General features: G+C 45.2%; 1 protein-coding gene across 7 annotated transcripts in view; it reads left to right on the top strand.

Annotated features, from left to right (window-relative positions):
- Window positions 1-3,631: 3,631 nt before the first annotated feature.
- Window positions 3,632-26,383, top strand: part of NSUN3 (NOP2/Sun RNA methyltransferase 3) — a 106,002-nt gene continuing 83,250 nt past the window's right edge. For 5 of the 7 annotated variants that reach the window (XM_036350331.1, XM_036350335.1, XM_036350338.1 and 2 more), the window contains exons 1-4: window positions 3,632-3,783; window positions 4,531-4,640; window positions 5,093-5,167; window positions 20,910-21,253. In XM_036350331.1, the coding sequence (XP_036206224.1) occupies window positions 3,769-3,783; window positions 4,531-4,640; window positions 5,093-5,167; window positions 20,910-21,253 (544 nt within the window). In that variant the 5' untranslated portion in view covers window positions 3,632-3,768. The remainder of the gene's footprint in view (window positions 3,784-4,530; window positions 4,641-5,092; window positions 5,168-20,909; window positions 21,254-26,383) is intronic. The other 2 variants (XM_036350332.1, XM_036350334.1) reach the window with 1 other exon arrangement.

Raw genomic sequence — 26,383 nt, forward strand, 5'->3', positions numbered from 1 at the left:
AAATTATTTCTTTGAGATAATAAAATAATAGAAAGCTTTTAAAATATAATTGTTGAAAGACATTTTAGTCAATAGATTAAAATAATTTTTTGCTATTTTACATGGAAAAAATTTGCAAAAGGTTTCATATATGTGGGAAATAATTTAAAGACAGTTAAAAATCATCTTATGATTCTCTATGATTTGATGTCTGTCATTTGTTAAGTTAAAGCTACTGACCAAAAGATATGTTTTTACTTATATGAAAAATAATTCTATATGCCTTTATATGTAAAATGCATAAATAACATGTACAATCCTATATAATAAAACCCTAATAAGCAAATTGACTGAATGGCAGAACGGCTGTCGGAATGATCAGTCACTATGACTTGCACTGACCACCAGGGGGCAGATGCTCAACACAGGAGCTGCCCCCTGGTGGTCAGTGTGCTCCCACAGGGGGAGCACCGCTCAGCCAGAAGCCAGGCTCACGGCTGGAGAGCTCAGTGGCAGGGGCAGGAGCCTCTCCCGCCTCTGCTGCAGGTGAGAGGTAAGGAGCGAGGGGTCCCGGACTGCAAGAGCCCCAGACTGCGAGAGGGCACAGGCTCGGCTGAGGGACACCCCCCACTCCAGTGCAGGAATTTCATACGCCAGGCCTCTAGTATTGTGTATAATTGATTTCAATTATAAAACGGTATGGAAACAACATTAGAGAGAAGTGTTGCAAAATGCTAATAGTATCTGTTTTAGAGTTATTGGTTGTGTTTTTTCCTCAAATTTTCAAACTAATTTTTATAATTTTGCTTACTTTTATAATAGGAAAGAAAATTTGAAATTTTTATGCAAGTTTAAAATTAAATACTCGTTGAAGTGTCATATGAAGGACTATATAGAATTCACTTAATATGTAAAACTTCCTGTCAGTAACTCAGAGACATTCAACTGTAGAATATGCCAGTCAGTATATTTGCAGTTGATTTCTTACTAAGTGTTCTTTTACTAAGACAATATTTTAGTTTACTTGGTTCTATATGCCAAGCTATTTATATTATTCAATTTCTCCCATTCCACACTAAAGAAACCAATGCTTCCAGGTAGCAAAAATTTATCAAAACTGAAACTGAAGCTGTAACTTATAAATTGCAATACCTTTTGCTATAAGTTTTTCTATAAGAGGAGTTTATGTTGCAAATCAAATTCTGTTAATAATGACTATTTAATTTACCAAGAAATAGAGTCCAAAAAAAGAAAAAATATATATAGTCCAGCTCATCCAAAGAACAAAAAATTCAGATATTTCAAAATGCATATTAAAATGTATAAATTCACAAAATAGTGATAATCCTATAGCTTTGTGGAAACAGAAGACTAAAAGCCCTCTTTTGAGAAAAAAAATAGGAAATCATAAATGAATTTCCTTTAATAAGGGGATTAGCTTATAATTAAAGGAAAATCAGGACAAAAATCATTTGCATGTTTAGAACCTGAGTTGTAAATTTCTTCTGTGTGCTGATGAGGAAACAGAATATGTGAGTTAGGGAATGAACCAGTGGTCTTCAAATTTTATAATAATGCATCCCTTTCAGTAGCATTTTGAGTAGACCGGGTGACTTAAATAACTGCAATTTATTTTCTCATAATTCTGAAGTCTGAAATGCCAGGTCAAGGCGTAGGGATGGTTTCTTCTGGAACCTCTCTTCCTTGGCTCACAGATGGCCGCCCCCCTGTGTCTTCACATGGCCTTGTCTCTGAGTAGGTTCTCCCCTCGTGTCCAAATTTCCTCTTTTTATAAGGACTCTAGTCAGATCCACCCTAACGACCCCCTTTTAACTTAATCGACTCTGGAAAGACACTTTTCCAAATATGTCACATCCTGAGGGACTGGGAGTTAAGGGCTTCAACATACGAATTTTGAGGGGATACGTTTCAGCCCGTAATCGTTATATGCGGTGGTCTATTGCATTTCATACATATATCCCCCAAAACATTTTTTAAAGATTAGATAAAATTAAAATACAAGTTATTACATTTACTTCCCACTCTCAGTGGGTTGTCTGCTGGGATTTGTACACATGGCGTTGGAAGCCTAAATTGAGAGCCTCAGCTAACTAGCTGCTCACCTGAAGTCCAAGTCCAAGTGCCTGTAACTAGCGTGGTTCTCCTGCTTTGATGGCAGGTGTCTCCTGTGTTTTTCTGCCATCTTAATGTTCTTTTTAAAAAAAATATTTTTATTTGTTTCAGAGAGGAAGGAAGAGGGAGAGAGAGAGATAGAAACATCCATGATGAGAGAGAATCATGGATCGGCTGCCTCCTGCAAGTTCCCCACTGGGGATCGAGCTCACAACCCGGGCATGTGCCCTGAACCGGAATCGAACCTGGGACCTTTCAGTTCTCAGGCTGACGCTCTATCCACTGAGCCAAACCGGCCAGGCTTAATGTTCTCTTAATGTCAGATTGTTTTATTATAAAGTCTATCTTTACTTTTTGACACATAAACCTCTATATAAACATGAAGTTTTTGGAGAGATGTCTTATGTAAATATGAATATCCATAAACAGTATAGGAGAGAGTCTATGATGTATACTTATTCTGAAACATTTCTTAGATAAATGACTTAACAATAAAATTGCTTAAGATTGTAAAAAAATACTTTTCTGCTTAGTAGTAACTTATTAAGATGCTGTATTCTAGAAAGTGAATATGCTTTGTAGTTTAAGCATATTCACAGTGCTCATTTCACTTCTTAATACCATATATTTTTTCACGACCAAATCTAAATTTATATTTAGATTCCTGGAGAACTTGTTTAAATAAATAAATTAAGTTTCAAATCACATTAGTGGTAATAACATTTACCTGTTTACATGGTCCTAAGATTTGCACCTATAGCCTACACACCTACACTGATACTTTGAGTGTCAGGGTCTCAAAATCATGATGCTCATTAAATACCAGGGATCACATTAAGCACTGGTTTTCTCTGTTAGGCTGCTGATTGCTGTTACAAGGGAGCAGCTGAAAAGTAGCATTTAAAGAACAAACTGCAGCCCCTCACCTGAGAGCCGGTAACACCGCCCCTAGCACAGGGGAGGGGGCCGGTGTGTGGGTCGTTCTGAACTTCAGGCATTTGGTATCAGAACGTGATAATCATAAAAATCATGATAGTGAAAATAATGCACAGCAGCAGCTAACATTCGAGCGTTCACTGACTCCTAGCCTTTGCGCTAAACGCTCTACTTGTTTATTTTAATCAATTCGATCATGTAACCCTCATTAAAAGAAAAAGATTACCCCATGGGCCATCTCTAGGAAATGTGACATTTCTCTTTCACCTTATCCATCCTTTTATCCTGAGTTCTGCGTATCTGGGCTAAAGGAGACGAAATGAGATTTGGTAGATTGATTCGGCAACTAGCTTCGCCTCTGAGAACATTTAAAAACAATTTTTACGGAGCCCCAAGAGCACAAAAAATGCCGGCTCAGCGCGCGGCCGGAGTTCTAAGGCGGGTCCGCCCAGGGGCCCCGCCCAGGGGCCCCGGCCACGCCCCCAGGGGTAGGCTCCGCCTCCTCCAGCCGCGGATGGAAGGAACTCCGCGAGTGCCTCTCGCGGGACCTACACCACTTTGGCGAGATTTCGATAACGCTGGCAAAGCAGTATCTCGCGAGAAGGTGAAAGTACGTCTAGGAAGGGAATTCCGGCGAAACGCCGAAGCCGGGCGCTTTTGGTTCCCTGGTGCTTTAGATGTCGGACGGTGGAGACCTCTTGTTTGGCATCGCCTGGCGGGATGATGTTGGCCCGGGTGAGGGTCGGGCCGGACGCTTATGGAAGGGCCTGGGCGGGGCCGGAGGGCGCTGGGACTCGGGAACTGGGGGGATCCCCGGGTTTCTCTGGTTTCACTGTCCAGAAGGCTAGCTCGTGAGCGCTGCCCGTGGTGTTCGTCCAAGACGCACCTCCGCCGCAGGTAACCTGTGCACCCCGCGCGCGGGCTGCAGGACCTGCGCCGTCGGCTGAGCTGGATGGCGGCTCCTCGGGGGCGGGCGCCCTCCGGCCCGCTCAGCCTGGGAGCGCCGAGAGTGCCGGTTCCTTAGTCGTCCCTCCGTAAGCCTTTCCTGGACGCGTAAATGAAACAGAATTGCAAGGAAGTCTCCGAGGAAACCAGTGACTTTTCTTCTAAATGAACTTTATTTCGGAATAACTACATTTACCAAAAAGTTCCAAAGATAATACAGACTTCCCATATGCGTTTCACCCAGTCCCCCCTAATGTTAACATCTAAAATGATTACCTCCGTTGGCTTCCTGCGTTCACAGCGCTAGACTCTGCTTTTGCCATTGCTGTACATCGGAGCCATAGTCGACTGGAGAGACACTTTTTAAAAGCAGTAGGCCGAGCACGGTAGTACAGTTTGCTCGTGTGTGAGGTACTGCTCCCAGTGCAAGAACTGGTAATTATCTGAAGTGCCCTTAAGAAAAAAGACTGCTAATCTGGAAGTTCAGTAAATTTGTAGTATCAAAGGTGTGTCAGCAACTTTTTCTTATCATCATAGCTGACAGCAAAACCAGAGGGGAAGCTTGCCAAACAGCTCTGCAAAGTGGTCCTGGACCATTTTGACACACAGTATTCCAGAGAACTTGGAGAGGCCTGGAGCGCAGCAAGGTTGGTCAAATTCACTCTGAATTATTCAGTTCTTTGCCAGAGAGTAAGAAAGGAGCCGTCGAGGGGAGGGGAGGGCGCTGTGAGGGTTGAAAGAGCGGGGTCTAACCTTGGCGCGATGCCTCCCGAGGCTGCAGAAGGGAAGAGCCAGGAGGAGGAGGAGAAGTCATAGGGACACAGGCAGGGAGGTAGAAGCTGCAGTGACAGCAAACACAAGTTGTTACGCCCTTGCCTTCAACAGTTGCTTTGATCTTTGACACAGGCATGCCCACCAATTTGACAAAATTAGCTATACTGTAACAGAAATCCCTTTTAAGCTTTTGAGGATGTTTGACCTGTTTCTGAAATCCAGAAGATAATACAGCACATCTTTAAAGCCAGCACTGCTTTATCTTCGTTAAAGTTGTTATTTTTTGTTTTTTTTGGCAATCTTATTTCTTCCCTCCGTATGGCAGCGATGTTTTGAACACACACGGGAGCTTGCGCACACATATAAGACACAGATTCCTTAAATGTATCATAGAAAACAGGTAAGCATTGAACCCCTAGAAGTAAGTGAGGGAAGTCTGATGTGTGTGTTTAGTGAGTTTTTCCTTTTTCGGAATGTTACTCTCTGGGCTCTTCACACTGAGCCCTTCGCTTACTGTGCCCTGTGGGATGCAAAGAGCAAGACAGTCCCTGTGTTCACTGCGCTTTTAGTCTGTGGTCGCGGGGGGGAGGGGCATGGTTGAAGCTATGTAAACCTCTAAGTCCGTAAGTGTCCTGATAGAAATAGGCAGAGTACCTGGGCTTATCTGACGGTGCCAGCAAAGGCCTGAGGAGCAGTCAGGTCTTGTGACTTATATACAGCAGGTCCTTGGGTTACGTCGGAGATCCATTCCTAAGGCGCAACGTAATGCGATTTTCGCCGTAAGTCGGAACCCACCTACATACGCACCTGCGTCACTCACATGGAGCACATACGCAGCAGTAATGAGTGAAACCGTAAAAAAAATTTAAAAGAAAGATAATTCCTGACCTTTACTTGTGGTAAATAAATAATAAAAAGCATAAAGCACGTATGTACATACGTCAAAATGATGGAACTTTTTTTATATAAATAAATGGGAGATGGCGACGTAACCACGAAACGACGTACGTCGAGTCCGACATAATCCGAGGACTGTCTGTAGTTACCTTGGCAAAAGGAGCCAGACATTTTAGACGGAGGGAAGAGAGCATTGCTTGTGAAGTTAGGGACAAAAACCTGGTGCATTCTGCTCAGGGAAGAAAAGTGACGCAGCTATAGATAATATCTGGAACTTGATCAGATGGCTGTCTTAGTCATCTCTTCTTGGGTCAACTCAATAGCAGTTCCTTCTATACAAAGGAAGTTTAAAGCACTTTTTAAAACAAAGAGATTCAGTCTGAGGTGATTGTGAGATAATTTTAGGACAAATTAAGCAGGTTTTATAACTTGTAAATACTGTGATATGAAAATGTACTTTATTTTTGTGCTTTTTATTTCAAAACTAGTTTTTAAAATAGGTATTTTCTGTCATAGAGAATAAATGAGCAAGAATGGATAGTGAAGTGAACAGTAAATTCATGAGGTTTTCAGTATGCAATGTATTGAACCAAGTAACCAAACTCCTGTTGCATGCTTATTACGTGCTGCCCAACACTAACTGTGATCCTCAGAATGAACTTAGGAGCTTTGTTTCCCATTTTTCAGCCTGAGGAAACTGGATGGAATTTAAGTAACTTTCCTAAGTTCATCCACCTAGTAAGTGGCAGAGCTGAGATTTGTGTCCAGGCTCTGACTCAGGAACTCCCACTGCCAACTTCTATTCTGTATGCTTCTCATACCTGTGATGTAATTATACATACATGGATGGTTTTTTAAAAACCACAGGTTTCAGGAGGTATATTGTCTGCAGACTTTATAGTAATCTGGCTGCCCATACCCTGTAATGAGTTATTTTTGTATTTAATATGCTCAGACAAATTTATAAAGTATTACTTGACCCTAAACAAAATGAGCAGTGAACCTCAAATCCATTTAATTAGCTGTGCCTTCTGCTTCATCTACCTTTTTGTTGGGTTTTCATGGTAATTTAAGTTTTGCATAACCATGTGCTAAATTTGCCATAGGCAAAATAAAGGCTTTCTCAGTTTAGAAAGTAGTCTGAGCATGAAAAATAGCATGGGGGAAGAAAAAAATATTTCTGTTTTTTGATGGTTTATTTGCAAGACATAATGTTGTGTACAATCTAGTTTGCAGTCTACATCCAGGAAAAGGCGAGGGTATTTTAGTCCTACCTAGAAAGTAATTTGCTCAGTATTTTCAGTTTCCTGTGGTAGAGGAGAAGATTTAGTATTTATTTTAATTTTATTGTTTTGTAATGAACACTCTTGCACAGTCACCTTCTGAGCAACTCTATCAGTTGGAGTTTACCCTGGTTCTGTTTTTGCTCTACCTGTTGCCTGCATGTTCTCCTTCAGTGAGGCCCCTCATGGCATGTCTATAAACTTCCCTCACTATGCCGTCATTTCAAGCTATCCAGTCCTTCCCAGGCTTCAGTCCGATACTTCTAGGTGTTTTCTGGTAACTTTATTTAGTTCTATGCCAAGCAAACTCAAAAGCATATTATTATTTTTCCTTTCCAATTCTATTTTGTATTTGCTACTTGCATACTTTATCTCAGCTGAAGGCAACCCATCCATCTAGTTTCCTCTCTTTTCCACACCTTCACTGCCTTTGCAGTAAAGAATGACCTTTACTCAAAAACAGGTCTGGCATTTTCCCTCAGGTCCTTAGAGGTGGTCTCAGTCCTTGCCATACCCTGCCTAAGAGTGTCTGTTTTCCTGGGGGCTTAAGTCACACAGTAAAGTCTAACAATATGATTTATGGTGAGGGCTCTGGGCCACAACATCAGCTTGGCCTGTGACCTTTGATCTCCAACCTCTTGAGGGGCCAGCGATCGGCCACATAAGGCTGTCTATCATTTTTGTATGGCTGAGGCAAAATAAAATGTAGACACTGAGCCTCCATAGTTGGCAGTACTCCTATGTGAATTATCACACATTGTGGCAAGGAAGTTATCCTTACTCATGTTTCACTGGAGAGGACACCTGGAAGCTTCATGCTTTGAAATTTTCTGCCCTCTGCATCATGCATCTCTTACCTTGACTGATTTTAATCCATATCTTTTTGCTGTTATAAACCATAACCATAAGCGTGAGTATAACAGTGAGTTCTGTGTGTCCTCCTAGCTAATAAGTAAACCTGAAAGTGGTCATGGGGACCCTGATCCTATAGTTGGTGTCAGAGCTTAGGGTGGTCTTGGATATTCCCCTAGGCACTACCACATACCACTGCCCTGCCCCCATCCAAGTCTAAATGCCCACCAAATACTTTTGTTCTACCTGAGAAATTTCTTAATTTAGATCTCACTTTGTCTCTGCTGTTACTGCTTACTTAGGTCTTCATCATTTCTTACCTGGCATATTACAACAGCCCCCAGCATCGTCTGCCACTTGTAGTATTCATTTGCTTGCTTATTTTAGCAAGTACTACATGCCAAGCAATATCCTAATCACTTTATAAATAGTAATATAATCCTTTGTACAAAATTCTGAGGTAGTTATTATTATTTTCATTTTACAGATAGGAAAGCTGAGGCACACAGAGCTTAAGTAACTTGCCCAATGATATACAGCTCACATTTGGAAGAGCTTTGGGAGCTGTTTCTTAATGGCCCATACTCCATTGTGTCACTACTAGAGTACAGCCTCCTTTGCTCCTCTGCTGTTTGCATTGTTAAGACTAAATATTTATCATGACTAGACAGAGTCCTTTATCCTTTAGGTCCTTTTCCCTCTGCCAGGAATGAGCTCCCTTCTTCCTCTGTACAGTGGTTAAAGTGTGGGTTCAAATTTCACTTCTGCATATTACAGCATATGACTTAGCTAAGAGACTTAACATCTCTGTGCCTCACCATTCTTCTCTGTAAAATGGGAAAAAATAGTACCTATTTCATATAGTTATTTGGGAAGGTAAAATGAAATATATATCTACACTAATAAAAGACAAACATGCAAATTGACCATACCTTTGCTACACCTTGAGCCACGCCCACCAGCCAATCAGAGCAGCTATATGCAAATTAACCCAACCAGATGGCGAACGGCAGCCACAGACCTGGAGTAAGCAGGAGGCTTGGTTGCCCCAATGATGGAGGAAGCCAAGCTTTCCGCCTGCCGCGGCCCGGCTCTGAGCTCCACTCAAAGCAACAAAGTTTTAATTATAGAAGGTAAATAAACCCCCAGATACCTGCTTTCAGCCAGCAGTGGCCACAGAGCTGGAGCGAGCTAGAGTGGGTTGCCCCTGGCGATGGAGAAAGCCAAGCTTCCCTCCCACCTGCCCTGGCCGTCTCTGAGCTCCTCTCAAGGCTACAAAGTTTCAATTATAGAAGGTAAATAAATCCCAGAATAAAAAAGGAAAAAAGGAGAGGCTGAGAGCTTCCGTCGCCGGGGGGATTTCCAGCCTGAAAACGGCCCTCAGCCCCTCACCCAGACTGGCCAGGCACCCCAGTGGGGACTCCCCACCCTAAAGGGGTTGTGGCCAGCCTGAAAACAGCCATCAGCCCCTCACTCAGGCTAGCCAAACCTCCATGGGGTGAGGGTCCCTACTGGGAGGGGGGCTTGACCAGCCTGCAAACAGCCATCAGCCCCTCACCCAGGCTGGCCAGGCACCCCAGTGGGGACCCCCACCCTGAAGGGGGTGTGACGCTACAAACAGCCATCAGCCCCTCACCCAGGCTGGCCAGTCATCCCAGTGGGGACCCCCATCCTGAAGGGGGTGTGGCCAGCCTGCAAACACCCATCAGCCCCTCACCCAGGCTGGCCAGGCACCCCAGCAGGACCCCCACCCTGATCCGGGACACCCTTAGGGCAAACCAGCCGGTCACCACCAGTGCACCAGGCCTCTATCCTATATAATAAAAGGGTAATATGCAAATTGACCCTAACAGCAGAACAACTAGGAATGACTGGTCACTATGACACACACTGACCACCAGGGGGCAGACGCTCAATGCAGGAGCTGCCCCTTGGTGGTCAGTGCACTCTCACAGGGGGGAGCTCTGCTCAGCCACAAGCCAGGCTGACTGCTGTCAGTACAGCGGTGGTGGTGGGAGCCTCTCCCGCCTCTTCAGCAGCGCTAAGGATGTCTGACTGCAGCTTAGGCCTGCTCCCAGCTGGCAAGTGGACATCCCCAGAGGGCTGCTAGGCTGCCAGAGGGATGTCTGACTGCCAGCTTGGGTCCGGTCCCTCAGGGAGTGGGCCCAAGCCAGCAGGTGGACATCCTCTGAGGGGTCCCAGACTGCAAGAGGGCATAGGCCGGGCTGAGGGATCCCCCTGAGTGCACAAATTTTTGTGCACCGGGCCTCTAGTATATATGTGTATGTATGTGTGTATGTATGTGTATATCTATCCTATCTAATAAAAGAGAAACATGCAAATTGACCATAACCCCGACACCCTTCCCATTGGCTAATCAGCAGGATATGCAAATTAACTTCCAACCAAGATGGCGGCCGGCAGCCACGCAGCTGAAGCAAACAGGAGGCTTGCTTGCTCCAGTGATGGAAGAAGCCAACATTCCCAGCCTGCTGCTGCCGGCCTCTGAGCTGCATTCTAAGAAACAGTGTTGTAATTATAGAAGCTAAACAAGCTCCAGAGACCTGCTTTCAGCCAGCTTCGGCCTCAGAGCTTAGAGCTACAGTGATGGCAACAGATTTTCAATTATAGAATACAAACCAACCTAGAAACCTGCTTTCAGCCAGGTTCGGCCTCAGAGCTTAGAGCTGCTGTAATGGCAACAGAGTTTCAATTACAGAAGCCAAACAGACCCAGAAACCTGCTTTCAGTCCTCAGAGCTGGAGCCGGCTCTCAGCTCCAGTGACAGCTATCGAAGGTAAATAAATCCCAGGATAAAAAAAAAAGAAAAAAAGGAGAGGCTGGGAGTTTAAGTTGCCCTCCAGCCTGAAAACGGCTCTCAGGCCATCAACCCGTCATCCAGGCTGGCCAGGCACCCAAGTGGGACCCCCACCCTGATCTGGGACACTTTCAGGGCAAACCAGCCGGCCCCACCCGTGCACCAGGCCTCTATCCTATACTACAGGCAGGGCGGGACAGCGTGAGCTGCCATCCGGGCCCCATGTGCAGCCCTGGGCAGCGGGGCATAAGCTCCGCCCCCAGCCAGGACCCCTGTGTGCCACCTGAGCCCCCAGCCGGGACCCCCATGCCGCCTAAGCCCCGCACTGCTAAGTCCCGCCCCCAGCTGGGACCCTATGACTATTGGAGAGCAGGAAAGTGCCTCTGGGCCCTGGGTCGCTGTGGTGATCCGGCCATCGGTGTTATGCCCAGATTTCAAGATCCCCCAAGACAGACCACTAGGGAGCCGAGTCCGATGCAAAAGCATAGAGTCTTTTATTCAAGCCCGGGACTTGGTCCCCCCCTCCCCCTGCCTCCATTACTGGATGCAAGAGAGAGCCCCAAGTCCCAAGGGAACAAAGAATTTATAGGGCTTGGGGTTGGGGCGTGGTGGCACACTCTGACCACTGATTTGGCTGATTCCGGTTGGTTGAGTGAGGGCCAGGGGCTGGTGACGCAAGGGCAGGGTGCAGCTAGGGTCTGGTTACACAAAGACAGGGGGGTGGCTAGCATACTCTTGGCCTTGGGCTAGTTTCCCCCGCTTTCCCATTGGCTGAGATAAGGGCAGGCTGAGTCACTGATACATTCTGCGGCTTTTTCTTGGAAGAGGGGTTAAGGACACAGCTATCAGGCCTGTTCTGTCCTTTCATCGGTAAGTAAAAAAGTGCGGCCTGTAGGCAGCCCCCAGCTGCGCCTGATCCGGGAGCAGGAAAGAAAGCCTGGCCTGAGGGCAGCCCCCAGCTGGGCCTGATCCGGGAGCAGGAAAGCAAGCCTGGCCTGCGGGCAGCCCCAAACTTTGCCTGCTCTCCAGTTGCCATGGTGATCCGGGAGCAGGAAAGCAAGCCTGGCCTGAGGGCAGCCCCAAGCTGGACCTGATCCGGGAGCAGGAAAGCAAGCCTGGCCTGCAGGCAGCCCCAAACTTTCCCTGCTCCCGGGTCGCCATGGTGATCCGGGAGCAGGAAAGCAAGCCTGGCCTGTGGGCAGCCCCAAGCTGGGCCTGCTCCCTGGTTGCCATGGAGACCTGGGAGTGGGAAAGCCCGGGCTGTGGGCAGTCCCCAGCTGGGCCTGCTCCCTGGTTGCCATGGCGATCCGGGAACAGGAAAGCCCGGCTTGCAAGCAGCACCCCCATCCTGGCCACAGCTCAAGGGAGAGTACAACATGCAGTGGAGGCCAGGAGCCTGAGAGGTTAACACAGAGGGGCTCCTGCTCCAAGCCTCCATGGTGTGGTGGGGGGCAGGCCCCCAGCAGACACACACACACACACACACACACACACGGGACGCCTGCTCTGAGCCTCCGCTGCCAGACTGTGGCCATCAGTAGGACATCCACTGAGGGCTCCCGGACTGTGAGAGGGGCAGGATGGACTGAGGGAACCCCACCCCTCAGTGCACGAATTTCGTGCACCAGGCCTCTAGTATATATATAAAATTCTAAGCCATATATATATATGGCTTAGAATAGTATTTGACATATGATATACCCTTGATATATGTTAGTGTTCTTTTTATTATTGTTACTGTGATTATAACCAGTTCTCCATCAAGCTGTCTCATATACCCTTGGCAAAATTACTTGTGCCCTTTGTGTTTCCATTGCAATTTATTGACACAACTGTTGTAGTTCTTTCAAGATTGAATTGTCATAATTTAGTAACTTGCTGTCTCTTCCCTGCCAAGGGAGGGTCTTTAAGAACCAATACCTTAAGATTTGGGCAGGTCATCTACTTTTTCACAATTTAGGCAGTGTTTTTTATATACCAGGCATTTTGCTAAGCACTGGGGATACAATGATGGATTATATATTCTGCCCTCAAATATATATGAGGGGAGGATTAATTGAAAATGTTACAAACTTTCGGAATTTTGTGGGCACTTTGTAGAAAGCTTCGGGGGTGGGGCAGGGAAACCTCTGTTAAGCCTGGCCTGTCTGTAAATATTTTTATTTGGATACTGTCTTCACTAACCCAGCATTCACATAGTTCACATTTAGAGGGGAAACTATTATATAACCAGATTGCATTACCAGAATCTGAAGGGGGAGGTAGTTGGGGGAAGCAGAAATGACTAGCGGCTTGGTTTCTGTTTTGTCCTTATGTTGGCTCTATGTACATTTTCAACATTAATCCGTGCAAATCTCTGGGAGATAGTAACTTTCAGCCCCTCTTAGTCAGAGGTTAGAAAAATTGCCAGGTGTCTCAGTTTATGGCCCGTCAAGACCTGTGACTCGAAAGTCTCTGCCTTTTCTTCTACCTAATGTACTGCTGTGAGAGGTCTGTAGTCCAGTCTTGGGAGTATACCCACCTTTTCCTCACAGATGCGACTCCTTGTGTGCAGTGTTTTCACGCTTGCCACCAGAAACAAACCTTCACTCAGGACTTCTTATCTGAGGTGCTGTGGTAACAAATATGGACATAGATTGCCCTTGTATGAGAGACAAGGAGGAAACAGTGCCAAGAAAGAGTAGAAGGAAATTCTCATCATTAGAATTTTTGAAGAATAAAAATGAAATGGCGGGAAAACATACTTAGGTGTACTTGTTATTCTTCATTTCTAAACCAGACTTTAAAAGTGAGGGAATAAGCGCCCTCTCGTGGAAACAAAAGGAATTTTTTGAAAAATTGTTTTTCTTTTTAAATTTAAAATGTATTTTTTAATTAAATAAAAATATGAAATTATGATTTTATTTAACCTTTTACTCTTAGAATTAACATTTTGGTACAGTTTTAGAAAGCAGCCAAAGTTCTACAAATGCTGGGTACATTTTTGCTGAATTTCAGGTTTATTTCCATCTCAGTTATATTTTTATAAGATTACTCCTAACAATATATATTTAATATATCTTTAAAATGTATCCAATCAATTTCTTTGTGGGTAAAATTTGGCATAGATATTTTGTGGCATACCTACATTTTTGACAAGACATATAGGTTTTTCTTTAAGAAACTCTCAATAGTTATGTTTTAGGTTTTATGACCTTGAACATTTCTTACATATGTATCATTCATTACAGTTTACAAAACCTGCTGTTTTAACAGTTTACCTACTTTATGTCAGTTGATCCTTACAATAGTTCTGTGACTTAGACAAAGCATGGCTAGTTCTGAATTCCATGAACATATTCCTGTTTCTTTTTTAACTTGCTCTTTAAATGGCCAGATGCAGTGCATTCAGGTGGCTATTGAGAGTATGAAATTCCAAAGAAGTTGTCAGGGCGCCATGCAAGATCATTGATCAAGTGGCATAGTGAGAGCAACACCGATGGACAGTGAGGCATGCAACCAGGGTTTCAATCAGTCTTGGTCTTTTCATCACCTGGATGAAGACACTGGACCTATCACCAGACTTTTCTGGGTCTCAATAAATCATATCTGAAAATGAGTTGGAAGGGAAGAGATGAAATCATCTCCAATTTCCCCTCTAGTTCAGATTTCTGAGATTTGATTTGAACTTGAAAGTAAATGAATAAGAATAAACACAACCGTTAGAGGAACCTTCTAGAAGATTTTCATGAAGCATGAAGATTGTAAGACCTTGTGACACCTGTGAAGTGCATTTGGACTTGTCATACTAGGCATTCTGCAAATGCAACATCTCTTCATAGGAAATGTCCCGAAACCCAGTTTCATATCAACATTGGCCCTTTTTGATATATGTGACCTGAAGTGTACTTTGATAAGGCAGTTGTATCATTTAAGTGAACTGCTTCTATTAGGAATTTTTTATTTTCCTTAATTATAATAAATAATGTTTTCTTCTAACAACTTTTTTTTTTTCTTTCCTAGTTCCCATTGACCCCCTCCTCCCTACACCCACCCCTCCCAAGCCTTCATCACACTACTGTCTGTGTCCATGGGCTCTGCATATATGCATACAATTTCCCCGTTAATCTCTCTCCTCCCAGACCCCCATAGAAACTCATCAGTCTGATTCATGGTTCTATGTCTCTGGATCTATTTTGTTCATCAGTTTATTTTGTTCATTAGATTCCACATATGAGTGAGATAATGTGGTACTTATCTTTCTCTGACTGGCTTATTTCGCCTAACATAATATTCTCCAGGTCTATCCATGCTGCTGCAGATGGTAAGAGTTCCTTCTTTTACTACTGCATAGTATTCCATTGTGTCTTCTTAAAATTTTTTACTGATTTTAGAGAAAGGAAGGGAGAGAGGGAGAAACATCGATTGGTTGCCTCCTGTACAAGCCCGGACCAGGGACTGAACCAGCAACCTGGGTATGTACCCTGATGGGGTGTACAGGACAATGCTCCAACCAATGGAGCCACACCAGCCAGGGCAGGGATTTCTTTTTTTAACCATGAAAATTGAATTGGTTTTGTAATCTAGAGGGTGATACCAATTGTGCTTAGCAATTTTTAGATAAAACATTCTAGATAAAATGTTCTCATATAGGAAGCTACAATGGATAATAGAAGAGTAAAAGAATAAAGTCACAGAAAAATTGAATGAAAATCATGTTATTAAATGACAAACATTGTGCAAATAATACACTATGCAATTTTTTTAAGGAATATGTAGGCCCAATCAAATTATAACAGTCAACTTTCATACCCTCAACTGCCACATAATTTTTCAGAAAATTACTCTGCTGTCTATGTGCCTAAGGGGTAATATTCTTTCCCAGCCTGTCCTTATATAATTGTCTTTCTCCTTCTTTACAAAGATCAACTCTTCTGCATTGCATTCCTCTGAGTGTCAGAACCTCTACAGGCCAGTCTACTGGAATGTCATTGTAAGGGTTTAGAAACTAAGTGACTTATGACTAAAGTTCTTTGACCGGTCAGGTAGGTTCCCTCTCAGCTAACAGGTCATTTAAAATATTTTTAAAGACCTTTTTAAAAATAATTTATTTTTATTGATTTCAGAGAGGAAGGGAGAGGGAGAGAGAGATAGAAACACCAGTGATGAGACAGAATCATTGATTGGCTACCTCCTGCACGCCCCCTACTGGGGATCGAGCCCGCAACCCAGGCATGTGCCCTTGGCTGGAATCGAACCTGGGACCCTTCAGTCCACAGGCCGACACTATCCACTGAGCCAAACCGGCTAGGGTTAAAATATTTTTGATGATAATAAGTTATTTGGGAATATAACTTGGAAAAAATTTCAACAAAAGGGAGACATTGCTATAACAAATGTATTTAATTCTCACCCACTTATTTAAGTGAGGCTCTTTCTCGGCCCTTATAAAATCACAAAATAGAGCTAAAGTTGATGTTGAATATCTGAATCATAGCACCAGGTATATTTATCCCTGGATATATGAAAAAACAAACACTAATTTCATTAAGAGATCGTTTTCTATCAGTCTTTCCTTTTTATGTTGAATAATTATCAAATTTGTGATGTTATTTTGATAACTAGTGTTAATAATTATATTTATAACTGAATCCAGAAGTTACCATTTTAACATTTAGAGATTTAAGGCCACAGTGAAAGCAAATTTAGTATATACATATGTGTGTGTGTGTGTATGTGTGTGTGTCAAAGAAGTATAGGATAGTAAAAAAAGATAAAAAGCACAGTAATATTTTAGGATAAAGTTATATAGGAAAATAGAATGTAAGTAAAAGAGAAAAAGGAACAGTGTAAAATTTTCATCTGTTCAAGAATAGTCCATGAAGTTTAAATGGACAATAATGGGTTTCAAAATCACTCTGATATTTAGGTTCTATGGGATACACTTGAAAAAGTAATATAACATTTTAAATGTCAGTTTTTTTACAGTATACTAGAAATCACATTCTTGAACATATGAAGATTTTGATGTCAACTGAAAATGTACCAGAGGGTACATCGTTGTTATTACAATGATATCAGTGAATATCCTAGCAAAATAGTTGGCAGCCACTGACGTTTTGGGTCCCAGTTCTGCTGGCTACTGGTGTACTTGAACTTCTGGCTTTGGAGATCAGTAAGTGTGTGGAGCAGCTTCACTCTCCTCCTCGTGGATCTTGGGAGGAGGCCTGGAGTATGGCACCTGGCCAGCGTTGTCTTGACTCTTCTAATGTGCACTCACTCTGCTATCTGTTGGATTGCTAGCCCACCCATCAGAGCTTTAGACTTGAGTAGCCTCTTTCCTGCCAGCCCCAGGTTGTTATCCCACCAGTTCAAGCACTGGAGGGTGTGTGCCTGTCTGAATTGGGGGGAGGGGAGTTCACCTGCAGGGAGTGGGTGGGGGTGTGTGTGTGAAGGGGTAGCTGAGACCCACATTAATACGCCAGTTTGCTTTCTCAGGGCTAGGAAGCACCAACCTGAGCAGCCTGAGCAATATTTTCACTGAGTTGGTCCTGTTGCAGCATGTGTCAAGTTCTTCCCTTTTCTTAGAGACAATAGCAGGAAGGTGGGGCCACAGGCACTAGGTCAGTGATGGCGAACCTATGACACGCGTGTCAGAGGTGACACACGAACTCATTTTTTTTGGTTGATTTTTCTTTGTTAAATGGCATTTAAATATATAAAATAAATATCAAAAATATAAGTCTTTGTTTTACTGTGGCTGCAAATATCAAAAAATTTCTATATGTGACATGGCACCAGAGTTAAGTTAGGGTTTTTCAAAATGCTGACACGCCGAGCTCAAAAGGTTCACCATCACTGCACTAGGTGAAGGTTAGAGTAAAAGTTCTCTGTTCCTTTCTGTTGTGTACATTAGTGCTACAGTACCAGAGTCTCACACCCTGTTAAGTTTTGAAGCCAGCCAGATTTTGAATTAGGTACTTTTTAATAGCAATGTGTCCTTGGGTAAGATGTCTAATTTCTAAAAGCTTCAGTTACCTAACCACAGTTGTGATGGTTAAATGAGGTAAGCATGCAGAATGCACATTGTAATCATCTGACCAGTAATTTTAATTATCCTATATAATAAAAGAGAAACATGCAAATTAACCATCCTTCTGCTACGCTCATGCCCACAAGCCAGTCTGGAGTGAGTATGCAGATTAACTCAACTAAGATGGCGGTGGCCACAGAGCAGGAGGCTTGGGTTGCCCCCGGCAATGGAGGAAGCCAAGCTTCCCACCTGCCCTGGCCAGCCCTGAGCTCCGCTCAAGGCTACAAAGTTTTAATTATAGAAGGTAAATCCCAGAAAAAAAAGAAAAAAAGGAGAGGCTGGGCGCTTAGGTCGCCGGGGGGCGTGGCCAACCTGGAAAGGGCCATCAGCCCCTCACCCAGGCTGGCCAGGCACCCCAGTGGGACCCCCACCATGATCTGGGACAACCTGTGCACCAGGCCTCTATCCTATATAATAAAAGGGTAATACGCAAACTGACCCTAACAGCAGAACGACTGGGAATGACTGGTCACTATGACACACACTGACCACCAGGGGCAGATGCTCAATGCAGGAGCTGCCCCCTGGTGGTCAGTGTGCTCCCACAGGGGGAGCTCTGCTCAGCCACAAGCCAGGCTGACGGCTGCCAGCACAGCGGTGGTGGCGGGAGCCTCTCAGTAAGGATGTCTGACTGCAGCTTAAGCCTGCTCCCCGCTGGTAAGTGGACATCCCCCGAGGGCTCCCGGGCTGCCAGAGTGATGTCTGACTGCCAGCTTGAATCGGGCCTAAACCAGCAGGTGGACATCCCCGGAAGGGTCCCAGACTGCGAGAGGGCACAGGCGGGGCTGAGGGACTCCCCTGAGTGCACAAATTTTTGTGCACCGGGCCTCTAGTTATTAATATAATCTGGGTGAGGTGGATTGGGTAGGTAGAAAGCCTTCCCTGAAGAAATAAAGCCTGAATTGCCCTCCAGTAGAGAGTAGGAGAGCCAGCCAGGCTACAAGTGGGTGAAAGAGGAGAGTTCATTCTAGGCAGAGGGAACACTTTATATTGAACCTGGTAAAGATTGAAGAAAACTTGGTACAGGAAATTCTAGAACTTCAGTAGGGCTGGGTGTGAGTTAGGAGGGATCAGAAAATGTATTTGTTCTAAGTAGGGCTTTATTTTGATGGTGTTGTTAAAGAATGAGAGATACTTTCAGAAGATTCTTGCCTTCCTCTGCCATAAGCACTTGTTCTTGAGTCTAACAGGCTTCCCCCCTAAACTCTTCGAGTGACTTCCCATCACTTATAACATACAGTTTTAAAACTTTATCATATTATATTTCACCCATATAATTGTCTCTCACAAGTCACAATGGACTGCTTTTAATTCCCAAAATGCACTCACTGTCCTTCGTAACCTCGTGCCTGGACATGTGCCGCTGCCTTCACCCTGGAATTTCCTTTCTCACTGCGTCCTATGGCAAATTCCTCCTCATCCTTCAAGATAGTGGATGATGTACAAAAATCGGTTGTGTTCCTAAGCTAACAGTTCTTTTATACAATAAGGCTAAAAGGAACTGTGTGAGATTAATAACCTTTACTAAGGGATCTGGAAGAAAGGTGAATAAATACTGTGGTTAGGTTTGGAAGTACTGAATACAATAAAGGTGTTAATTCTCCCCAAATTTAGTGTATTTAATATAATTCTAATCAAAGTTACTATCTAGCTGCACAGATGTTTTATAATTATTTTAAACTTACTACCTGATTCTAAAGTTCATCTGAAAGAATAAACATAAAGTAGATTTGGAAATTATGAAAAAAAAAAAAAGAACGGAGATTTGCCCCGTCAGATATTAACCAATTGGAAGTTTTCTACCCTTATCAGTTAAGGGTGGACACGTGATGTAAGCCAAGCCACTCCAATCTGTATTAATTACGTTTCTAGTCATTATTTCCCTGTTACTACATGACTCAGAACCTTGGGTAGATTTTTACCGTTTGCAGAGTTAAGATCAGGATGGACTGACATAAGATTTACGTTAGTGGCATTCACGGATTTCCCTTTGAGGCTCATTTTAATGCAGTGGTCTCCAGAGTGGTCTTGTGATTGCAGTATCAGTATCCTATGAGACCCAACTAGAAATACAAATTCTCAGGCCCCACATACTACCTACTGGATCAGAAACTCTGGCATTAGCGCCCAGCAGTCTTTTACGGACACTGGATGCATGCTAAAGTTTGTGAAGCACATTATTAAAGAAAGGGTTTGTCATCCTCTAGAATGCTGAAACAGATGCACGGGGCTCATATGATGCACCATCATAATAAAAAGGAGAAAGCAGACTTACAAATAAGCTCCTGATGGAAATTCACGTGGCACACTTCAAGTCACAGGTGTTACATTTCAATTCAGCCATTCCTCACATGGACACCTCCAGGGTGAGCAGCAGCTGGAATTTATTTAATTGACGATGGTTAATGAGGCTGCCAAATAACTCAGCTAGAAAGGTCAGCTCATAGATCAATTAAATATTTCCTGGTGTATCATCTGCCAGTTGATGAGAACCTGTGATTGTCAAGAGACCTAACTGTTGGACTAAATAAAACATTAGGAAGTTAAATTTGCTGCGGGAAGGAGTGAGAGCCTGCACCATCCATAAGAGATTTTTCAGCCATCCACTGATCACTTCATTAACTCTGTTACTGTACAGTTCACTGTAGTTAGCTTTCCATACTCTTATCTTCATAAGGAAAATTTTAACACATAATTTAAACATCCTTTAATGATAGTAATTTTCCTTCTGATATTAATAGTCTCAGGTTTTAAATTTTGTCTCTAAGAAAAACACTTCCTTGTGCAAAGAATGATTGACTAGAATCTATTTTGATGGATTTAGAGATATGTAAAGGCAGTCCATGGTTTTTTGTGTGTTTTTTTTGGCAAGATATTCTGCAGGGAGGGACTAAGCTGAGGCAAGTGAGGCATTCCTCAACATTGCAGAATTTTAAGGGCACCTAACATTTATTTATCTATAATCAACATAAATAATATTTTAATGGCCAAAATTGATATAAAAAGCAAAGATGAACAAAATGTCGAAGATTGAAATAAAGACAGGATTATAAGTGCTGGGTAGAGTCATATCGGAGCCTGAGTCAAAAGGAAAGTCAGTAATCTTGGCTCTGAAAATCTCAGGTAAGTAAAATGTAAAACTAGGACCACAGTTCCTAGATTAGTAATATAAAATTGTATTAGTGTTTATAATAATATTCTTTTGTTTTTGTATTTCTAGGGATATACTAACATCTCCGTCATGCTGGCAACATGCTGTTCTTCTTAACCGATTCAATTACCCTTTTGAACTGGAAAAGGATTTACATTTCAAGGGCTATCACACACTCTTTCAAGGATCTTTACCCTATTATCCTAAATCATTGAAGTGTTATCTTAGCAGAATTCCCCACCGGATACCTTCAGAAAGACACCAAATTGGAAACCTAAAAAAATACTATCTCCTGAATGCTGCCTCTCTCCTCCCAGTACTGGCTCTTGAATTAAGGGACGGAGAGAAGGTTCTGGACCTGTGTGCTGCTCCTGGAGGCAAATCAATCGCTCTGCTGCAGTGTGCTTGTCCAGGTAGTGTGCTTTTCTTTCAGTTATCAACCACTTTTCAGTGTCCATCTGTACCAGGTGCTTTTAAAATATCTGGGGGAGAAACGTAAGATTGAGTTTGCAGACTTTGAAAGCATGAAACCAGGACAATATGGAGAGAATGGAAATTTTAGCTGAGGAAATCAGTGTAAATAATATTTTCCCCCAATTACTTAATTCTAGCAGGTAATTGGGAACAAAATTACATTTTGGGAATGAAAATCTATCAGATAATATGCATTCTGATAGACCAATAACAAAGATTTTTAAAATTTTATTACATTCATACTTAAGAGTCGTATTGACTTCCTTGTAATACTACTATGAAGTAGAAATATATACATTTAGGATCATTTTTTTATATCATTGGACCATAAGGTTCGATGGCAGTTCTGTCCAGTCCTATATAATAAAAGCCCAGGGACCAAATGGTAGAACCATCAGAACGACCGGTCAACCAGTCGGGCAGACGATCAACGCCGGAGCTGCCCCCTGGTGGTCAGTGCAGTACCACAGCTGACCGGGATGAGCAGCTGCTCCTGCTGCGAACCCCGGGCCGACAGGAACCTGGGCTGTGATCATCGTCTTCTTACCCCAGGCTCCTCCTTGCTCCCTGATGCCTCCTCCAGACACCCACAGGCTGTGCAGTGCTGCCGCCAGGCTCACAGTGCTGACCCTGGAAGCTGGGAGGTGGGTTTGTGGCTGCCCCGGGACTGAGAGCTACTCCGCCGCCTCTCAGTGCTATTGTCCTGGGGCCTGGCCTCGATCGGGTCCCCTGGAGAGGCAAGTGCTCTGGCTCCATGGAAGATTCCAGACCAGGGAGCAGCCGCTCAGATGGCGGGTCCACAGCCACTCAGCTGACCAGGATGAGCGCTCCCACAGAGGGCCAGTCCCTGCAGGCCACACCCCCACCAGTGCACAAATCCCATCTCCAGGCCTCTAGTAGAAATATAAAGTGACATCTATCTATCTATCTATCTATCTATCTATCTATCTATCTATCTATATCCTATCTAATAAAAGAGAAACATGGTAATTAGCGTACGACCGCTACCCTTCCCATTGGCTAATCAGGGCAATATGCAAATTAACTGCCAGCCAAGATGGTGGCCGGCAGCCCGGCAGCTGGAAGCGAACATGAGGCTTGCTTGCTTCAGTGACGGAGGAAACCAACGTTCCCCGCCTGCCTTGCCGGCCTCTGAGCCTGCAGTTTGAAACATTGTAATAAATATAGAAGCTAAACAAAAGCCCAGAAACCTGCTTTCAGCAGCCGGGATCTCAGAGCTGGAGTTATACATTGTTTTGATTATAGAACCCAAACAAATTAGATACCTGCTTTCAGCAGCAGAGGCCTTAGAGCTGGAGCCAGAGCTAAAGCTGGCCCAGAATAAAAACAAAAAGAAAAAAAGGAGCAGTTGGGAGCTTCAGTCACCCGCCAGCCTGAAAACAGCCCTCAGCCCCTCACCAGACTGGCCAGGCACCCCAGTGGGGACCCCCACCCTGAAGGGTGTGTGACCAGCTGCAAACAGCCATCATCCCCTCATCCAGGCTGGCCAGGCACCCCAGTGGGGACCCCCACCCTGGTCCAGGACACCCTTCAGGGCAAACTGGCCAGCCCCACCCATGCACCAGGCCTCTATCCTATATAGTAAAAGGGTAATATGCCTCCCAGCACTGGGATCAGCGGAGCCGAGAGGCCTCCTGGCACCGGGATCAGCGTGACAGGGGGCAGCGCCCAAACCCCCTGATCGCCCTGTGGCTCTGTGTGTGACAGGGGGCGGGGCCACAACCTCCCTATCTGCCCTGCTCTGTTTGTGACGGGGGAAGGCGCCCCAACCTCCTGATCAGCCCTGCTCTGTGCCTGATAGGGGGAGCTCCCCAACCCCCTGATCGCCCTGCGGCTCTGTGTGTGACAGGGTGCGGCGCCCCAACCCCCTGATTGGCCCTGCTCTGTGTGTGACAGGGTGTGGCGCCCCAACTCCCCCCTCCCCCTCCCACAGGCCCTGCTCTGTGTGTGATAGGGTAAAGCCATAACCTCCCCATCGGCCCTGCCCTGAGTGTGAGAGTGGCGGCCCCCCAACCCCCTGATCGGCCCTGCTCTGTGGGTGATAGAGGGCGGCGCCCCCAGCCCCCCCACGGGCCCTGCTCTGTGTGTGATGGGGTAGAGCCATAACCTCCCCATCGGCCCTGCCCTGAGTGTGAGAGTGGCGGCGCCCCAATCCCCTGATCGGCCCTGCTCTGTGGGTGATAGAGGGCGGCGCCCCAACCCCCTGATCGGTCCTGCTCTGTGTATGACAGGGGGCGGTGCCCCAACTCCCCTATCAGCCCTACTCTGTGAGTGACAGGGGGGAGCTCCTCAACCTCCTGATGGGCCCTGCTCTGTGAGTGACAGCGGGTGGCGCCACAACCTCCCCATCGACCCTGCCTTGAGTGTGACGGGGCGGTGCCCCAACCCCCCAATCGGCCCTACCCTGAGCGTGACTGAGGGTGGCATCGCAACCTCCTGATCCGCCCTGCTCTGTGCATGACAGGGGTCGGCGCCCCAACTCCCTAATCAGCCCTGCTCTGAGCCCGACCAGGGGCTGCACCTAGGGATTGGGCCTGCCCTCTGCCACCCGGGAGCAGGCCTAAGCCAGCAGGTCGTTATCTCCCAAGGGGTCCCAGACTGCGAGAGGGCACAGGCCGGGCTGAGGGACCCCCCTCCCCCCCGAGTGCACAAATTTTTGTGCACCGGGCCTCTAGTATATATATAAAACCCTACTATGCAGATAGACCGAACAGCAGAACAACCGAACAACCGGTTGCTATGATGTGCACTGACCAACATGGGGCGTGCGTGGAACATGGCAGACATCGGCAGCAGGTGGCAGAGTGTGAAACATGGCGGGCGTCGGCTACGGTGGGATGGTGGAGCAGGTGACCATGGCAGGGGGAGCCTCTGGTGGTTACTGAAAATTCTTTGCACCCGTGTGCCGCGGTCCTGCCCAGCGCTCGCACCTGTTGCCAGCTCCGGCCCCGCTCGCACCCACTGCCGGTGCTGGAGCCGGTCCCAATCGCTCCACACCATCAGCGGGTATGAGCGGCGGCTTCTGGTTCTGATTGCTCCTGTTTTCTTCTCCACCTCCCTCTGCTTCTGAGGGGTGATTGGGGCAGCAGCTGCCGCTCGCACCTGCTGACATTACTGGCCCTGCTCGCACCCGCTGCTGGCGCCGGCCCCAATCACTCTTCGCTGTCAGCGGGTGCGAGTGGGGCCAGTGCCATCAGTGTGTAGGAGTGGAGGCGGGAGAGGGGCTGCTGGCAGACAGGGGACCAAGGGATGTGGCGGGTGGGGCTGGGCGGGGGCATGGAGGATGGGCCGAGACCTGCCCCTGTGCCCACCTTATCCTCAAGGCCCACAGTTCCTTTAAAGGTGCACTAATTCATGCACTGGGCCCCTAGTTTACATATAATTTAAAACTTGAGTATTCTTTTTGAGGGCTAAACAAATAGTTTTATGTTTTTTCCCAGTTAATAATTGTGAGAAACGCTCACTTTTGCAAATTCAAATAATGGACTCAAAGACAGAGGAATGGCGAAAACAAGACTTTTAATGCGGTCTTGCAAGATCAGTTGTCTGGTTGAACAGGCACACACTTGGAGCGGTGATCACAGGCTTTTTATTCCTAGTGTGTGAGAGTCCCTCCCCCAGTTCCTCATTGGTTGAGTACTATGGGGTTAACAGTTTTCTCCATACATTGCCTAGGTCTATTGTCTCCCATTGGATTATTTAAAAATAAATGAGTTGAGGCCTTTTCTAGTTATCTCCACCTCCCTTTGTTTAGCTGTGGCAAGTCTTCTTTGAAAATGTGCTACTGGTCACATATACAGTTTTTTGTTCTTATACCCTCTCCCCTCCTCCCTACATCCTTTTTGTTCTGGGAAACTTCAGTAACCAACTGGCCACATGCTGTTAGTTTTCTCTAAAAGTGGTCCATGCTGAAGATGGATCACAGAGGCCTATTTCCTACAATAATCAAATTAACAAAGACAGATTAACAGGAGAAAAGGTCCGAAGTTTATTACAGATGTACATGCCAGGGGTTGTCATGAAATATGACCCCAATACATTGGGCTGTTGAAGTTTATATGTCTTTGTGGACAAAGGAGAAAGGGGGTAGGAGTCTGAGATCTCACAGCTAGTTGAGGAAGAGCAGAACAAGCTTCGTCAGTGCATTTTAAAAAATACATTTTTATTGATTTCAGAAAGAAAGGGAGAGGAATAGAGAGATAGAAACATCAATGATGAGACAGAATCATTGATTGGCTGCCTCCTGCACACCCCATACTGGGGATCGAACCTGCAATGAGGGCATGTGCCTTGACTGGGAATGGAACTGTGACTCCTGGTTCATAGGTTGTTTCTCAACCACTGAGCCATGCTGACCAGGCTGTAGGCACATTCTTACTAGGCAACCCAGAATCGGTGGGACTCAAGGAGTAATCTAGTTACCAGGCCCCCGCTTGGAGCCCTCCTATCCATCATACTTAATTCAAATTAGGGCAAGATGAGTAAGCTAAGATTTCTTTCCTACAGCAAGTCTTTCCATCTGAATTTTATGCACAGGAAAAGGGGAGAATCAAGTTGTTATTGTGCTGGGGGTGGAGTCCTTACAGTATCTTAAGAAAAAGAATTTTCTGAGATTCGCACAGGAGGATAAGTGATTTTCATTTGTATAGACTTTCATCTCTGTGTTTCAAACATCCCATTTCCCTTAATCCAGTCCTGGAAGAAGTGTAGTTGGGGATTTGGTAGAGCTAAAGAGAAAGCCAGTGTGCAGAGTTTCCATTCCATATTGCAGCTGGGTCCAGTTCAGCATCAGGCTAGTTGCAGTTCATTAGTCCATTGTGTGTGGGATCCACATGGCCGTGGGCCCCAAAGGAGAATGCCAGGAAGCAGGAGCCAGAGCCCTGCAAGCCAGGAATCAGCCAAGAGGAACCAAGAGAGCAAACTCCTTTGCTTTGGGGATTAAATATCCCAAATTTTGAGCTTTTGCTGTGGCCATGCCCATTCTGGCCAATGACCTGTTCCCAGGTATGATTGACAGACAAATACCTTCCCTATTTCACCCATACTTT

The sequence above is a fragment of the Myotis myotis genome, unplaced genomic scaffold (genome assembly GCF_014108235.1).
Source record: "Myotis myotis isolate mMyoMyo1 unplaced genomic scaffold, mMyoMyo1.p scaffold_m19_p_2, whole genome shotgun sequence".
NCBI classification, from domain to species: domain Eukaryota; kingdom Metazoa; phylum Chordata; class Mammalia; order Chiroptera; family Vespertilionidae; genus Myotis; species Myotis myotis.